Below are 19761 nucleotides of genomic sequence, written 5' to 3' on the forward strand. Positions count from 1 at the left end.
CTGAAAGACGAAAAGGAAAAACACATGAGGTGTGCTCCACTCTGCAGGAATCGCATCCACTCTGCTGAGACAGGAAAATAGGGCATGTTCTGTAGCAAAAACGCAGTGTGTGAACTTACCCTTAAGACATTGACGCACAACTCAATGTAGTGAACGGAGGTCTGAGGAGAACTCAACGGAGGAGCACAAAACACGGAGACGGAAACGCGTGAGGCCGAAATGCTCCGGAATCCGCTGTGCTCCGCTCCGCAGTCCCCGCTCCGCACACCGGGGGGCGCTGTCCGCGCTGTGTCCCCGCTCTCTCCCGGCTGCTTCCTGCGCTGCTCCTGATGTTTCGGGCTCCGGGCACCGGGCGGAGGCGGCGGCTCTGCGGCTGCTGTTGGGACGAGGAATGTACCGGGAGCGGCGGGATCTGAGCTGGAGCCGCCCCCGTCCTGCCCCGACCTCTGCCCGGACCCCTCCGCTGCGCCGGGCGCACAAGTAGCGATATGTCCCGGAACCCCCCGAGCTGCGGCGGCGGCGGCGGCGGCAAGTCCCAGCGGCGGACGTCTCTGCCCTGCATCCCCCGAGAGCAGGTAGGTGCCCGCGGCTTCTCCGACCGCGGGAGACACGGGGCGACGCTCCGGGACCGTCCCGACCGCACTGACGGAGGAGAGGACAGAGGAGAGAACGGAGGAGAGGACGGAGGAGAGAACGGAGGAGAGGGGAGAGGACGGAGGAGAGGAGAGGACGGAGGAGAGGAAGGAGGAGAGGACAGAGGAGAGAACGGAGGAGAGGACAGAGGAGAGGAGAGGACGGAGGAGAGGAGAGGACGGAGGAGAGGAAGGAGGAAAGGACGGAGGAGAGAACGGAGGAGAGGACAGAGGAGAGGAGAGAGGAGAGGACAGAGGAGAGGAAGGAGGAAAGGACGGAGGAGAGAACGGAGGAGAGGACAGAGGAGAGGAGAGAGGAGAGGACGGAGGAGAGGAAGGAGGAAAGGACGGAGGAGAGAACGGAGGAGAGGACAGAGGAGAGGAGAGGACGGAGGAGAGGAGAGGACGGAGGAGAGGAAGGAGGAAAGGACGGAGGAGAGAACGGAGGAGAGGACAGAGGAGAGGAGAGAGGAGAGGACGGAGGAGAGGAAGGAGGAAAGGACGGAGGAGAGAACGGAGGAGAGGACAGAGGAGAGGAGAGAGGAGAGGAAGGAGGAAAGGAGAGGACGGAGGAGAGGAAGGAGGAAAGGAGAGGACAGAGGAGAGGACAGAGGAGAGGAGAGGACGGAGGAGAGGACCGAGGAGAGGACCGAGGAGAGGACCGAGGAGAGGAAGGAGGAAAGGAGAGGAGAGGACAGAGGAGAGGACCGAGGAGAGGACCGAGGAGAGGAGAGGACGGAGGAGAGGAAGGAGGAAAGGACGGAGGAGAGAACGGAGGAGAGGACAGAGGAGAGGAGAGGAAGGAGGAAAGGAGAGGACGGAGGAGAGGAAGGAGGAAAGGAGAGGACAGAGGAGAGGACCGAGGAGAGGACCGAGGAGAGGAAGGAGGAAAGGAGAGGAGAGGACAGAGGAGAGGACAGAGGAGAGGACAGAGGAGAGGACCGAGGAGAGGACCGAGGAGAGGAGAGGACGGAGGAGAGGAAGGAGGAAAGGAGAGGACGGAGGAGAGGACAGAGGAGAGGAGAGGACGGAGGAGAACAGGACGGAGGAGAGGAGAGGACAGAGGAGAGAACGGAGGAGAGGACAGAGGAGAGGAGAGGACGGAGGAGAGGATAGAGGAGAGGAGAACAGGACGGAGGAGAGGAAGGAGGAAAGGAGAGGACGGAGGAGAGGAAGGAGGAAAGGAGAGGACGGAGGAGAGGAGAGGACGGAGGAGAGGACAGAGGAGAGGACAGAGGAGAGGAGAACAGGACGGAGGAGAAGAAGGAGGAAAGGAGAGGACGGAGGAGAGGAAGGAGGAAAGGAGAGGACGGAGGAGAGGAGAGGACGGAGGAGAGGAGAGGACGGAGGAGAGGACAGAGGAGAGGAGAACAGGACGGAGGAGAACAGGACGGAGGAGAGGAAGGAGGAAAGGAGAGGACGGAGGAGAGGAAGGAGGAAAGGAGAGGACGGAGGAGAGGAGAGGACGGAGGAGAGGACAGAGGAGAGGACAGAGGAGAGGAGAACAGGACGGAGGCGAACAGGACGGAGGAGAAGAAGGAGGAAAGGAGAGGACGGAGGAGAGGAAGGAGGAAAGGAGAGGACGGAGGAGAGGAGAGGACGGAGGAGAGGACAGAGGAGAGGACAGAGGAGAGGAGAACAGGACGGAGGAGAACAGGACGGAGGAGAGGAAGGAGGAAAGGAGAGGACGGAGGAGAACAGGACGGAGGAGAGGAGAGGACGGAGGAGAGGAGAGGACAGGACGGAGGAGAGGACGGAGGAGAGAACGGAGGAGAGGACAGAGGAGAGGACAGAGGAGAGGAGAGGACGGAGGAGAACAGGACGGAGGAGAGGAAGGAGGAAAGGAGAGGACGGAGGAGAACAGGACGGAGGAGAGGAGAGGACGGAGGAGAGGAGAGGACAGGACGGAGGAGAGGACGGAGGAGAGAACGGAGGAGAGGACAGAGGAGAGGACAGAGGAGAGGAGAGGAAGGAGGAAAGGACAGGACGGAGGAGAGGAGAGGACGGAGGAGAGGAGAGGACGGAGAAGAGGAGAGGACGGAGGAGAACAGGACGGAGGAGAGGAAGGAGGAAAGGAGAGGACGGAGGAGAGGACAGGACGGAGGAGAGGAGAGGACGGAGGAGAGGACAGGACGGAGGACAGGACGGAGGAGAGGACGGAGGAAAGGACAGAGGAGAGACCGGAGGAGAACAGGACGGAGGAGAGGAGAGGACGGAGGAGAGGACAGGGCGGAGGACAGGACGGAGGAGAGGAGAGGACGGAGGAGAACAGGACGGAGGAGAGGAAAGGACGGAGGAGAGGACATGACTGAGGAGAGACCGAGGAGAGGACGGAGGAGAGGAGAGGACTGAGGAGAGAACGGAGGAGAGGAAGGAGGAGAGGACGGAGGAGAGGAGAGGACGGAGGAGAAGAGAGGACGGAGGGAGGAAGAGGACGGAGGAGAGGACAGAGGAGAGGACGGAGGAAGGATGAGAGGACAGGACTGAGGACAGGACGGAGGAGAGGACGGAGGAGAGGAGAGGACGGAGGAGAGGGGAGGACGGAGGAGAGGAAGGAGAAGAGGAGAGGACGGAGGAGAACAGGAAGGAGGACAGGACGGAGGAGAGTACAGGACAGAGGAAAGACCGGAGGAGAGGAGAGGACGGAGGAGAGGACGGGACGGAGGAGACAAAGGAGGAAAGGAAAGGACGGAGGAGAACAGGACGGAGGAGAGGAGAGACCAGAGGAGAGGACGGAGGAGAACAGGACGGAGGAGAGACCAGAGGAGAGGACGGAGGAGAGAACGGAGGGAGGAAGGAGAGGACGGAGGAAGGAGGAGAGGACAGAGGAGAGGACAGAGGAGAAGAGGAGAGGACGGGACGGAGGAGAGGAGCGGACGGAGGAGAGGAGAACAGGACGGAGGAGAGGACAGAGGACAGGAGAGGACGGAGGTGAGGACGGAGGGAGGAAGAGAGGAGAGGAAGGAGCAAAGGAGAGGAGAGGACGGAGGAGAAGAGGACGGAGGAGAGGACCGAGGAGAGGACGGAGGAGAACAGGAAGGAGGACAGGACGGAGGAGAGTACAGGACGGAGGAAAGACCGGAGGAGAGGAGAGGACGGAGGAGAGGACGGGACGGAGGAGACAAAGGAGGAAAGGAGAGGACGGAGGAGAGGAGAGGACGGAGGAGAGACCGGAGGAGAGGAGAGGACGGAGGAGAACAGGACGGAGGAGAGGAGAGACCGGAGGAGAGGAGAGGACGAAGGAGAGGACGGAGGAAGAAGGAGAGGACGGAGGAGAACAGGACGGAGGAGAACAGGACGGAGGAGAACAGGACGGAGGAGAACAGGACGGAGGAGAGGACGAGAGGAGAGGACGAGAGGAGCGGACGGAGGAGAGGACACTGGGACCATCCCGGCTGTGGACACTGACGGTTCTGGACATTGACGGCTCCGGACACTGACGGCTCTGGACACTGACGGTTCTGGACATTGACGGCTCTGGACAGTGACGGCTCCGGACAGTGACGGCTCCGGACACTGACGGTTCTGGACATTGACGGGTCTGGACATTGTCTGGACATTCACAGTTCTGTACATTGACGGCTCCGGACACTGACGGTTCTGGACATTGATGGTTCTGGACATTGTCTGGACATTGACGGCTCTGGACATTGACGGTTCTGGAAACTGACGGCTCTGGACATTGACGGCTCCGGACACTGACGGCTCTGGACATTGACGGCTCTGGACATTGACGGCTCTGGACACTGACGGCTCTGGACATTGACGGTTCTGGAAACTGACGGCTCCGGACACTGACGGCTCCGGACACTGACGGCTCCGGACATTGACGGCTCCGGACACTGACGGTTCTAGACACTGAAGGTTCTGGACATTGACGGCTCTGGACATTGACGGCTCTGGACATTGACGGTTCTGGAAACTGACGGCTCTGGACATTGACGGCTCTGGACATTGACGGCTCTGGACATTGACGGCTCTGGACATTGACGGCTCTGGAAACTAAAGGCTCTGGACATTGACGGTTCTGGACATTGACGGCTCTGGACATTGACGGCTCTGGACATTGACGGCTCTGGAAACTAAAGGCTCTGGACATTGACGGTTCTGGACATTGACGGCTCTGGACATTGACGGCTCCGGACACTGACGGCTCTGGACATTGACTGTTCTGGAAACTAAAGGCTCTGGACATTGACGGCTCTGGACATTGACGGCTCTGGACATTGACGGCTCTGGACATTGACGGTTCTGGAAACTAAAGGCTCTGGACATTGACGGCTCTGGACATTGACGGCTCCGGACATTGACGGCTCTGGACATTGGCGGCTCTGGACATTGACGGGTCTGTACACTGACGGCTCTGGACATTGACGGTTCTGTGACGGTTCTGTACACTGACGGTTCTGGACATTGACGATTCTGGACATTGACGGGTCTAGACATTGACGGGCCTAGACATTGACGGGTCTGGACATTGACGGGTCTGGACATTGACGGTTCTGGACACTGACTGTTCTGGACACTGACTGTTCTGGACATTGACGGCTCTGGACATTGACGGGTCTGGACATTGACGGTTCTGGAAACTGAAGGCTCTGGACATTGACTGTTCTGGACACTGACGGTTCTGTGACGGATCTGGACATTGACGGCTCTGGACATTGACGGCTCTGGACATTGACGGCTCTGGACATTGACGGCTCTGGACATTGACGGTTCTGGAAACTGAAGGCTCTGGACATTGACTGTTCTGGACACTGACTGTTCTGGACATTGACGGCTCTGGACATTGACTGTTCTGGACACTGACTGTTCTGGACACTGACTGTTCTGGACATTGACGGCTCTGGACATTGACTGTTCTGAACACTGACGGTTCTGTCAAGGTTCTGGACACTGACGGCTCTGGACATTGACGGCTCTGGACACTGACGGTTCTGGACACTGACGGTTCTGGACATTGACGGCTCTGGACATTGACGGTTCTGGACATTGACGGTTCTGGACATTGACGGTTCTGGACATTGACGGCTCTGGACATTGACGGCTCTGGACATTGACGGTTCTGGACACTGACGGTTCCGGACATTGACGGTTCCGGACATTGACGGTTCTGGACATTGACGGTTCTGGACATTGACGGCTCTGGACATTGACGGCTCCGGACATTGACGGCTCCGGACAGTGACGGCTCCGGACACTGACGGTTCTGGATATTGACGGGTCTGGACATTGTCTGGACATTCACAGTTCTGTACATTGACGGCTCCGGACACTGACGGTTCTGGAAATTGATGGTTCTGGACATTGTCTGGACATTGACGGTTCTGGACATTGACAGCTCCGGACACTGACGGCTCTGGACATTGACGGCTCCGGACACTGACGGCTCCGGACACTGACGGCTCCGGACACTGACGGCTCCGGACACTGACGGCTCCGGACACTGACGGTTCTAGACACTGAAGGTTCTGGACATTGACGGCTCTGGACATTGACGGCTCTGGACATTGACGGCTCTGGACATTGACGGCTCTGGAAACTAAAGGCTCTGGACATTGACGGTTCTGGACATTGACGGCTCCGGACATTGACGGCTCTGGACATTGACTGTTCTGGAAACTAAAGGCTCTGGACATTGACGGCTCTGGACATTGACGGTTCTGGAAACTAAAGGCTCTGGACATTGACGGCTCTGGACATTGACGGCTCCGGACATTGACGGCTCTGGACATTGGCGGCTCTGGACATTGGCGGCTCCGGACACTGGCGGCTCCGGACAATGACGGTTCTAGACATTGACGGTTCTGGACACTAACGGTTCTGTGACGGTTCTGGACACTGACGGCTGTGGACATTGAGGGCTCTGGACATTGACAGTTCTGGACACTGACGGTTCTGGACACTGACGGTTCTGGACACTGACGGTTCTGGACACTGACGGCTCTGGACATTGACTGTTCTGAACACTGACGGTTCTGTGACGGCTCTGGACACTGACGGCTCTGGACATTGACGGCTCTGGACATTGACGGGTCTGTACACTGACGGCTCTGGACATTGACGGTTCTGTGACGGTTCTGTACACTGACGGTTCTGGACATTGACGATTCTGGACATTGACGGGTCTAGACATTGACGGGCCTAGACATTGACGGGTCTGGACATTGATGGGTCTGGACATTGACGGTTCTGGACACTGACTGTTCTGGAAACTGAAGGCTCTGGACATTGACTGTTCTGGACACTGACGGTTCTGTGACGGCTCTGGACACTGACGGCTCTGGACATTGACGGCTCTGGACATTGACGGCTCTGGACATTGACGGGTCTGGACATTGACGGTTCTGGAAACTGAAGGCTCTGGACATTGACTGTTCTGGACACTGACGGTTCTGTGACGGCTCTGGACACTGACGGCTCTGGACATTGACGGCTCTGGACATTGACGGCTCTGGACATTGACGGCTCTGGACATTGACGGCTCTGGACATTGACGGCTCTGGACATTGACGGCTCTGGACATTGACGGCTCTGGACATTGACGGTTCTGGAAACTGAAGGCTCTGGACATTGACTGTTCTGGACACTGACTGTTCTGGACATTGACTGTTCTGGACACTGACTGTTCTGGACACTGACTGTTCTGGACATTGACGGCTCTGGACATTGACTGTTCTGAACACTGACGGTTCTGTGACGGTTCTGGACACTGACGGCTCTGGACATTGACGGCTCTGGACACTGACGGTTCTGGACACTGACGGTTCTGGACATTGACGGCTCTGGACATTGACGGCTCTGGACATTGACGGTTCTGGACATTGACGGTTCTGGACATTGACGGTTCTGGACATTGACGGCTCTGGACATTGACGGCTCTGGACATTGACGGTTCTGGACATTGACGGTTCCGGACATTGACGGCTCCGGACACTGACGGCTCCGGACACTGACGGCTCCGGACACTGACGGCTCCGGACACTGACGGCTCCGGACACTGACGGTTCCGGACACTGACGGTTCCGGACACTGACGGTTCCGGACATAGACTGTTCTGGACATTGACGACTCTGGACATTGATGGCTCTGGACATTGACGGCTCCGGACATTGACGGCTCCGGACAGTGACGGCTCCGGACACTGACGGTTCTGGACATTGACGGGTCTGGACATTGTCTGGACATTCACAGTTCTGTACATTGACGGCTCCGGACACTGACGGTTCTGGACATTGATGGTTCTGGACATTGTCTGGACATTGACAGTTCTGTACATTGACGGTTCTGGAAACTGACGGCTCCGGACACTGACGGCTCCGGACACTGACGGCTCCGGACATTGACGGCTCCGGACACTGACGGTTCTAGACACTGAAGGTTCTGGACATTGACGGCTCTGGACATTGACGGCTCTGGACATTGACGGTTCTGGAAACTGACGGCTCTGGACATTGACGGCTCTGGACATTGACGGCTCTGGACATTGACGGCTCTGGACATTGACGGCTCTGGAAACTAAAGGCTCTGGACATTGACGGTTCTGGACATTGACGGCTCTGGACATTGACGGCTCCGGACACTGACGGCTCTGGACATTGACTGTTCTGGAAACTAAAGGCTCTGGACATTGACGGCTCTAGACATTGACGGCTCTGGACATTGACGGTTCTGGAAACTAAAGGCTCTGGACATTGACGGCTCTGGACATTGACGGCTCCGGACATTGACGGCTCTGGACATTGGCGGCTCCGGACATTGGCGGCTCCGGACACTGGCGGCTCCGGACAATGACGGTTCTGGACACTAACGGTTCTGTGACACTGACGGCTGTGGACATTGAGGGCTCTGGACATTGACGGTTCTGGACACTGACGGTTCTGGACACTGACGGTTCTGGACACTGACGGTTCTGGACACTGACGGCTCTGGACATTGACTGTTCTGAACACTGACGGTTCTGTGACGGCTCTGGATACTGACGGCTCTGGACATTGACGGCTCTGGACATTGACGGGTCTGTACACTGACGGCTCTGGACATTGACGGTTCTGTGACGGTTCTGTACACTGACGGTTCTGGACATTGACGATTCTGGACATTGACGGGTCTGGACATTGACGGGTCTGGACATTGACGGTTCTGGACACTGACTGTTCTGGACACTGTTCTGGACATTGACGCTCTGGACATTGACGGGTCTGGACATTGACGGTTCTGGAAACTGAAGGCTCTGGACATTGACTGTTCTGGACACTGACGGTTCTGTGACGGCTCTGGACACTGACGGCTCTGGACATTGACGGCTCTGGACATTGACGGTTCTGGAAACTGAAGGCTCTGGACATTGACTGTTCTGGACACTGACTGTTCTGGACATTGACGGCTCTGGACATTGACTGTTCTGGACACTGACTGTTCTGGACACTGACTGTTCTGGACATTGACGGCTCTGGACATTGACTGTTCTGAACACTGACGGTTCTGTGACGGTTCTGGACACTGACGGCTCTGGACATTGACGGCTCTGGACATTGACTGTTCTGAACACTGACGGTTCTGTGACGGTTCTGGACACTGACGGTTCTGGACATTGACGATTCTGGACATTGACGGGTCTAGACATTGACGGGTCTAGACATTGACGGGTCTAGACATTGACGGGTCTGGACATTGACGGGTCTGGACACTGACTGTTCTGGACATTGACGATTCTGGACATTGACAGGTCTAGACATTGACGGGTCTGGACATTGACAGGTCTGGACACTGACGGTTCTGGACATTGACTGTTCTGGACATTGACGGCTCTGGACATTGATGGCTCTGGACATTGACGGCTGTGGACATTGACGGCTGTGGACATTGACGGCTGTGGACATTGACGGCTGTGGACATTGACGGCTGTGGACATTGACGGCTGTGGACATTGACGGCTGTGGACATTGACGGCTCTGGACATTGACGGCTCTGGACATTGACGGCTCTGGACATTGACGGCTCTGGACATTGACGGCTCTGGACATTGACGGCTCTGGACATTGACGGCTCTGGACATTGACGGCTCTGGACATTGACGGCTCTGGACATTGACGGCTCTGGACATTGACGGCTCTGGACATTGACGGCTCTGGACATTGACGGCTCTGGACATTGACGACTCTGGACATTGACGGCTCTGGACATAGACTGTTCTGGACACTGACGGTTCTGTGACGGTTCTGGACACTGACGGTTCTGGACACTGACGGCTCTGGACATTGACGGCTCTGGACATTGACGATTCTGGACATTGACGGGTCTAGACATTGACGGGTCTAGACATTGACGGGTCTAGACATTGACGGGTCTGGACATTGACGGGTCTGGACACTGACTGTTCTGGACATTGACAGTTCTGGACATTGACGGTTCTGGACACTGACTGTTCTGGACACTGACTGTTCTGGACACTGACTGTTCTGGACATTGACGGTTCTGGACACTGACGGTTCTGGACATTGACGGTTCTGGACATTGACGGTTCTGGACATTGAGGGCTCTGGACACTGACGGCTCTGGACATTGACTGTTCTGGACACTGACGGTTCTGTGACGGTTCTGGACACTGACGGCTGTGGACATTGACGGCTGTGGACATTGACGGCTGTGGACATTGACGGCTGTGGACATTGACGGCTGTGGACATTGACGGCTGTGGACACTGACGGCTGTGGACATTGAGGGCTCTGGACATTGACGGTTCTGGACACTGACGGTTCTGGACACTGACTGTTCTGGACACTGACGGCTCTGGACATTGACTGTTCTGAACGCTGACGGTTCTGTGACGGCTCTGGACACTGACGGCTCTGGACATTGACGGCTCTGGACATTGACGGGTCTGTACACTGACGGCTCTGGACATTGACGGTTCTGTGACGGTTCTGTACACTGACGGTTCTGGACATTGACGATTCTGGACATTGACGGGTCTAGACATTGACGGGCCTAGACATTGACGGGTCTGGTCATTGACGGGTCTGGACATTGACGGTTCTGGACACTGACTGTTCTGGACACTGACTGTTCTGGACACTGACTGTTCTGGACATTGACGGCTCTGGACATTGACGGGTCTGGACATTGACGGTTCTGGAAACTGAAGGCTCTGGACATTGCCTGTTCTGGACACTGACGGTTCTGTGACGGATCTGGACACTGACGGCTCTGGACATTGACGGCTCTGGACATTGACGGCTCTGGACATTGACGGCTCTGGACATTGACGGCTCTGGACATTGACGGCTCTGGACATTGACGGCTCTGGACATTGACGGTTCTGGAAACTGAAGGCTCTGGACATTGACTGTTCTGGACACTGACTGTTCTGGACATTGACGGCTCTGGACATTGACTGTTCTGGACACTGACTGTTCTGGACACTGACTGTTCTGGACATTGACGGCTCTGGACATTGACTGTTCTGAACACTGACGGTTCTGTGACGGTTCTGGACACTGACGGCTCTGGACATTGACGGCTCTGGACATTGACGGTTCTGTGACGGTTCTGGACACTGACGGTTCTGGACATTGACGATTCTGGACATTGACGGGTCTAGACATTGACGGGTCTAGACATTGACGGGTCTAGACATTGACGGGTCTGGACATTGACGGGTCTGGACACTGACTGTTCTGGACATTGACGATTCTGGACATTGACAGGTCTAGACATTGACGGGTCTGGACATTGACAGGTCTGGACACTGACGGTTCTGGACATTGACAGTTCTGGACATTGACGGTTCTGGACACTGACTGTTCTGGACATTGACGGCTCTGGACATTGACGGCTCTGGACATTGACGGCTGTGGACATTGACGGCTGTGGACATTGACGGCTGTGGACATTGACGGCTGTGGACATTGACGGCTGTGGACATTGACGGCTCTGGACATTGACGGCTCTGGACATTGACGGCTCTGGACATTGACGGCTCTGGACATTGACGGCTCTGGACATTGACGGCTCCGGACACTGGCGGCTCCGGACACTGACGGTTCTAGACATTGACGGTTCTGGACACTAACGGTTCTGTGATGGTTCTGGACACTGACGGCTGTGGACATTGAGGGCTCTGGACATTGAGGGCTCTGGACATTGACGGCTCTGGACATTGACGGTTCTGGACACTGACTGTTCTGGACACTGACTGTTCTGGACATTGACGGTTCTGGACATTGACGGGTCTAGACATTGACGGGTCTGGACATTGACGGGTCTGGACACTGACTGTTCTGGACATTGACAGTTCTGGACATTGACGGTTCTGGACACTGACTGTTCTGGACACTGACTGTTCTGGACACTGACGGTTCTGGACATTGACGGTTCTGGACATTGACGGTTCTGGACATTGAGGGCTCTGGACATTGAGGGCTCTGGACATTGACGGTTCTGGAAACTGAAGGCTCTGGACACTGACGGCTCTGGACATTGACTGTTCTGGACACTGACGGTTCTGTGACGGTTCTGGACACTGACGGCTGTGGACATTGACGGCTGTGGACATTGACGGCTGTGGACATTGACGGCTGTGGACATTGACGGCTGTGGATATTGACGGCTGTGGACATTGACGGCTGTGGACATTGACGGCTGTGGACATTGACGGCTGTGGACATTGACGGCTGTGGACATTGACGGTTCTGGACATTGAGGGCTGTGGACATTGAGGGCTCTGGACAATGACGGTTCTGGAAACTGAAGGCTCTGGACACTGACGGCTCTGGACATTGACTGTTCTGGACACTGACGGTTCTGTCACGGTTCTGGACACTGACGGCTGTGGACACTGACGGCTGTGGACATTGACGGCTGTGGACATTGACGGCTGTGGACATTGACGGCTGTGGACATTGACGGCTGTGGACATTGACGGCTGTGGACATTGACGGCTGTGGACATTGACGGCTGTGGACATTGACGGCTGTGGACATTGACGGCTGTGGACATTGACGGCTGTGGACACTGGCGGCTCTGGACACTGGCGGCTCCAGACACTGGCGGCTCCGGACATTGACGGTTCTAGACATTGACGGTTCTGGACACTAACGGTTCTGTGACGGTTCTGGACACTGACGGCTGTGGACATTGAGGGCTCTGGACACTGACGGTTCTGGACACTGACGGCTCTGGACATTGACGGTTCTGTGATGGTTCTGGACACTGACGGCTCTGGACATTGACGGTTCTGGACACTGACGGTTCTGGACATTGACGGTTCTGGACACTGACTGTTCTGGACATTGACAGTTCTGGACATTGACGATTCTGGACATTGACGGTTCTGGACACTGACGGTTCTGGACACTGACGGTTCTGGACATTGACGGTTCTGGAAATTGACAGTTCTGGACATTGACGGCTCTGGACATTGACGGCTCTGGACATTGACTGTTCTGGACATTGACTGTTCTGGACACTGACGGTTTTGTGACGGTTCAGGACACTGACGGCTGTGGGCATTAAGGGCTCTGGACACTGACTGCTCTGGACATTGATGGCTCTGGACATTGACGGCTCCGGACACTGGCGGCTCTGGACACTGACGGTTCTAGACATTAACGGTTCTGGACACTAACGGTTCTGTGACGGTTCCGGACACTGATGGTTCCGGACACTGACGGTTCCAGACACTGACGGCTCCGGACACTGACGGCTCCGGACACTGACGGCTCCGGACACTGACGGTTCCGGACACTGACGGTTCCGGACACTGACGGTTCCGGACACTGACGGTTTTGGACACTGACGGTTTTGGACACTGACGGCTCCGGACATTGACATTATTACAGCATTGTAAACAATATTATTACTGCTCTACAGTATTATACCTGTATGTCAGTATAATAGCACTGTGTGACGGAAATGTATGAGATAACACTTCTATCACAGCACTGTATAGCGGTATTATTACAGCATTGTATACAGTATTATTACTGCTCTGTATAGTATTATACCTGTATGTCAGTATTATAGCGCTGTGTGACGGTAATGTGTGAGATAACACTTCTATCACAGCACTGTATAGCGGTATTATTACAGCACTAGATGGTGGCCCGATTCTAACGCATTGGGTATTCTAGAATGTACATGTCCACGTAGTATATAGCCCAGCCACGTAGTATATTGCCCAGTCACGTAGTATATTGCCCAGTCACATAGTATATTGCCCAGTGACGTAGTATATTGCCCAGTGACGTATATTGCCCAGTGACATAGTATATTGCCCAGTCACGTAGTATATTGCCCAGTCACGTAGTATATTGCCCAGTCACGTAGTATATTGCCCAGCCACGTAGTATATTGCCCAGCCACGTAGTATATTGCCCAGCCACGTAGTATATTGTCCAGCCACGTAGTATATTACCCAGCCACGTAGTATATTGCCCAGCCACGTAGTATATTGCCCAGCCACGTAGTATATTGCCCAGCAACGTAGTATATTGCCCAGCCACGTAGAATATTGCCCAGCCACTTAGTATATTGCCCAGCCACTTAGTATATTGCCCAGTCACGTAGTATATTGCCCAGCGACGTAGTATATTACCCAGCCACGTAGTATATTGCCCAGTCACGTAGTATATTGCCCGTTCACATAGTATATTGCCCAGTCACGTAGTATATTGCCCAGCCACGTAGTATATTGCCCAGCCACGTAGTATATTGCCCAGTCACGTAGTATATTGCCCGTTCACGTAGTATATTGCCCAGTCACGTAGTATATTGCCCAGCCACGTAGTATATTGCCCAGTCACGTAGTATATTGCCCAGCCACGTAGTATATTACCCAGCCACGTAGTATATTGCCCAGTCGCATAGTATACTGCCCAGTCACGTAGTATATTGCCCGTTCACGTAGTATATTGCCCAGTCACGTAGTATATTGCCCGTTCACGTAGTATATTGCCCAGTCACGTAGTATATTGCCCAGCCACGTAGTATATTGCCCAGTCACGTAGTATATTACCCAGCCACGTAGTATATTACCCAGCCACGTAGTATATTGCCCAGTCACGTAGTATATTGCCCGTTCACATAGTATATTGCCCAGTCACGTAGTATATTGCCCAGCCACGTAGTATATTGCCCAGCCACGTAGTATATTGCCCAGTCACATAGTATATTGCCCGTTCACGTAGTATATTGCCCAGTCACGTAGTATATTGCCCAGCCACGTAGTATATTGCCCAGTCACGTAGTATATTGCCCGTTCACATAGTATATTGCCCAGTCACGTAGTATATTGCCCAGCCACGTAGTATATTGCCCAGCGACGTAGTATATTGCCCAGTCACGTAGTATATTGCCCAGCCACGTAGTATATTGCCCAGCCACGTAGTATATTGCCCAGCCATGTAGTATATTGCCCAGCCACTTAGTATATTGCCCAGCCACTTAGTATATTGCCCAGTCACGTAGTATATTGCCCAGCGACGTATATTGCCCAGTCACATAGTATATTGCCCAGCGACGTAGTATATTGCCCAGTCACATAGTATATTGCCCAGTGACGTAGTATATTAGCCAGCGACATAGTATATTGCCCAGCCACGTAGTATATTGCCCAGCCACTTAGTATATTGCCCAGCCACTTAGTATATTGTCCAGCCACTTAGTATATTGCCCAGCCACTTAGTATATTGCCCAGCCACTTAGTATATTGCCCAGCCACTTAGTATATTGCCCAGCCACTTAGTATATTGCCCAGCCACTTAGTATATTGCCCAGCCACGTAGTATATTGCCCAGCCACTTAGTATATTGCCCAGTAACGTAGTATATTGCCCAGCGACGTAGTATATTGCCCAGTCACGTAGTATATTGCCCAGCCACTTATTATATTGCCTAGCCACGTAGTATATTGCCCAGCGACGTAGTATACTGCCCAGTCACATAGTATATTGCCCAGTCACGTAGTATATTGCCCAGCCACTTATTATATTGCCCAGCCACGTAGTATATTGCCCAGCGACGTAGTATATTGCCCAGTCACATAGTATATTGCCCAGCCACGTAGTATATTGCCCAGCGACGTAGTGTATTGCCCAGTCACGTAGTATATTGCCCAGCCACGTAGTATATTGCCCAGCCACGTAGTATATTGCCCAGCCACGTAGTATATTGCCCAGTCACGTAGTATATTGCTCAGTGACGTAGTATATTGCCCAGCGACGTAGTATATTGCTCAGCCACGTAGTATATTGCCCAGTCACGTAGTATATTGCCCAGCCACATACTATATTGCCCAGCCACGTAGTATATTGCCCAGTGACATAGTATATTGCCCAGCCACGTAGTATATTGCCCAGCCACGTAGTATATTGCACAGCGACGTAGTATATTGCCCAGTCACGTAGTATATTGCCCAGCCACGTAGTATATTGCACAGCGACGTAGTATATTGCCCAGTCACGTAGTATATTGCCCAGTCACATAGTATATTGCCCAGTGACGTATATTGCCCAGTGACATAGTATATTGCCCAGTCACATAGTATATTGCCCAGCGACGTAGTATATTGCCCAGTCACGTAGTATATTGCCCAGTGACGTAGTATATTGCCCAGTGACGTAGTATATTGCCCAGCCACATAGTATATTGCCCAGCCACGTAGTATATTGCCCAACCACATAGTATATTGCCCAGTCACGTAGTATATTGCCCAGTCACGTAGTATATTGCCCAGCCACGTAGTATATTGCCCAGCCACGTAGTATATTGTCCAGCCACGTAGTATATTGCCCAGCCACGTAGTATATTGCCCAGTCACGTAGTATATTACCCAGCCACGTAGTATATTGCCCAGTCACGTAGTATATTACCCAGCCACGTAGTATATTGCCCAGCCACGTAGTATATTGCCCAGCCACGTAGTATATTGCCCAGCAACGTAGTATATTGCCCAGCGACGTAGTATATTGCCCAGTCACGTAGTATATTGCCCAGCCACGTAGTATATTGCCCAGCCACTTAGTATATTGCCCAGCCACTTAGTATATTGCCCAGTCACGTAGTATATTGCCCAGCGACGTAGTATATTGCCCAGTCACATAGTATATTGCCCAGCGAAGTAGTATATTGCCCAGTCACATAGTATATTGCCCATTGACGTAGTATATTGGCCAGTCACATAGTATATTGCCCAGCGACGTAGTATATTGGCCAGTCACATAGTATATTGCCCATTGACGTAGTATATTGGCCAGTCACATAGTATATTGCCCAGCCACGTAGTATATTGCCCAGCAACGTAGTATATTGCCCAGCCACGTAGTATATTGCCCAGCCACTTAGTATATTGCCCAGCCACTTAGTATATTGCCCAGCGACGTAGTATATTGCCCAGTCACATAGTATATTGCCCAGCGAAGTAGTATATTGCCCAGTCACATAGTATATTGCCCATTGACGTAGTATATTGGCCAGTCACATAGTATATTGCCCAGCGACGTAGTATATTGCCCAGTCACATAGTATATTGCCCATTGACGTAGTATATTGGCCAGTCACATAGTATATTGCCCAGCCACGTAGTATATTGCCCAGCAACGTAGTATATTGCCCAGCCACGTAGTATATTGCCCAGCCACTTAGTATATTGCCCAGCCACTTAGTATATTGCCCAGTCACGTAGTATATTGCCCAGCGACGTAGTATATTGCCCAGTCACGTAGTATATTGCCCAGCGACGTAGTATATTACCCAGCCACGTAGTATATTGCCCAGTCACGTAGTATATTGCCCGTTCACATAGTATATTGCCCAGTCACGTAGTATATTGCCCAGTCACATAGTATATTGCCCAGCCACGTAGTATATTGCCCAGCGACGTAGTATATTGCCCAGTCACGTAGTATATTGCCCAGCCACGTAGTATATTGCCCAGCCACGTAGTATATTGCCCAGCCACTTAGTATATTGCCCAGCCACTTAGTATATTGCCCAGTCACGTAGTATATTGCCCAGCGACGTAGTATATTGCCCAGTCACATAGTATATTGCCCATTGACGTAGTATATTGGCCAGTCACATAGTATATTGCCCAGCGACGTAGTATACTGCCCAGTCACATAGTATATTGCCCAGTCACGTAGTATATTGCCCAGCCACTTATTATATTGCCCAGCCACGTAGTATATTGCCCAGCGACGTAGTGTATTGCCCAGTCACGTAGTATATTGCCCAGCCACGTAGTATATTGCCCAGCCACGTAGTATATTGCCCAGCCACGTAGTATATTGCCCAGTCACGTAGTATATTGCTCAGTGACGTAGTATATTGCCCAGCCACGTAGTATATTGCCCAGTGACATAGTATATTGCCCAGCCACGTAGTATATTGCCCAGCCACGTAGTATATTGCCCAGCCACGTAGTATATTGCCCAGCCACATACTATATTGCCCAGCCACGTAGTATATTGCCCAGTGACATAGTATATTGCCCAGCCACGTAGTATATTGCCCAGCCACGTAGTATATTGCACAGCGACGTAGTATATTGCCCAGTCACGTAGTATATTGCCCAGTGACGTAGTATATTGCCCAGTGACGTAGTATATTGCCCAGCCACATAGTATATTGCCCAGCCACGTAGTATATTGCCCAACCACATAGTATATTGCCCAGTCACGTAGTATATTGCCCAGTGACGTAGTATATTGCCCAGTGACGTAGTATATTGCCCAGCCACATAGTATATTGCCCAGCCACGTAGTATATTGCCCAACCACATAGTATATTGCCCAGTCACGTAGTATATTGCCCAGTCACGTAGTATATTGCCCAGCCACGTAGTATATTGCCCAGCCACGTAGTATATTGTCCAGCCACGTAGTATATTGCCCAGTCACGTAGTATATTACCCAGCCACGTAGTATATTGCCCAGCCACGTAGTATATTGCCCAGCCACGTAGTATATTGCCCAGCAACGTAGTATATTGCCCAGCCACGTAGTATATTGCCCAGCCACTTAGTATATTGCCCAGCCACTTAGTATATTGCCCAGTCACGTAGTATATTGCCCAGCGACGTAGTATATTACCCAGCCACGTAGTATATTGCCCAGTCACGTAGTATATTGCCCGTTCACATAGTATATTGCCCAGTCACGTAGTATATTGCCCAGTCACATAGTATATTGCCCAGCCACGTAGTATATTGCCCAGCGACGTAGTATATTGCCCAGCCACGTAGTATATTGCCCAGCCACGTAGTATATTGCCCAGCCACTTAGTATATTGCCCAGCCACTTAGTATATTGCCCAGTCACGTAGTATATTGCCCAGCGACGTAGTATATTGCCCAGTCACATAGTATATTGCCCAGCGACGTAGTATATTGCCCAGTCACATAGTATATTGCCCATTGACGTAGTATATTGGCCAGCGACATAGTATATTGCCCAGCCACTTAGTATATTGCCCAGCCACTTAGTATATTGCCCAGCCACTTAGTATATTGCCCAGCCACTTAGTATATTGCCCAGCCACGTAGTATATTGCCCAGCCACTTAGTATATTGCCCATTCACGTAGTATATTGCCCAGCGACGTAGTATATTGCCCAGTCACGTAGTATATTGCCCAGCCACTTATTATATTGCCCAGCCACGTAGTATATTGCCCAGCGACGTAGTATACTGCCCAGTCACATAGTATATTGCCCAGTCACGTAGTATATTGCCCAGCCACTTATTATATTGCCCAGCCACGTAGTATATTGCCCAGCGACGTAGTATATTGCCCAGTCACATAGTATATTGCCCAGCCACGTAGTATATTGCCCAGCGACGTAGTATATTGCCCAGTCACGTAGTATATTGCCCAGCCACGTAGTATATTGCCCAGCCACGTAGTATATTGCCCAGTCACGTACTATATTACCCAGCCACGTAGTATATTGGCCAGCAACGTAGTATATTGGCCAGCCACGTAGTATATTGCCCAGCGACGTAGTATATTACCCAGTCACGTACTATATTACCCAGCCACGTAGTATATTGGCCAGCAACGTAGTATATTGCCCAGTCACGTAGTATATTGCCCAGCCACTTATTATATTGCCCAGCCACGTAGTAT

At 52.9% G+C, this 19761-nt stretch overlaps 1 protein-coding gene across 2 annotated transcripts in view; it reads left to right on the plus strand.

Annotated features, from left to right (window-relative positions):
• The first annotated feature begins 332 nt into the window (after positions 1-332).
• Positions 333-19761, plus strand: part of PDE3A (phosphodiesterase 3A) — a 314107-nt gene continuing 294678 nt past the window's right edge. For both annotated transcript variants that reach the window (XM_069762762.1, XM_069762763.1), the window contains exon 1: positions 333-575. In XM_069762762.1, the coding sequence (XP_069618863.1) occupies positions 489-575 (87 nt within the window). In that variant the 5' untranslated portion in view covers positions 333-488. The remainder of the gene's footprint in view (positions 576-19761) is intronic.

Source organism: Ranitomeya imitator, chromosome 4 (genome assembly GCF_032444005.1).
Source record: "Ranitomeya imitator isolate aRanImi1 chromosome 4, aRanImi1.pri, whole genome shotgun sequence".
Lineage (NCBI taxonomy): Eukaryota > Metazoa > Chordata > Amphibia > Anura > Dendrobatidae > Ranitomeya > Ranitomeya imitator.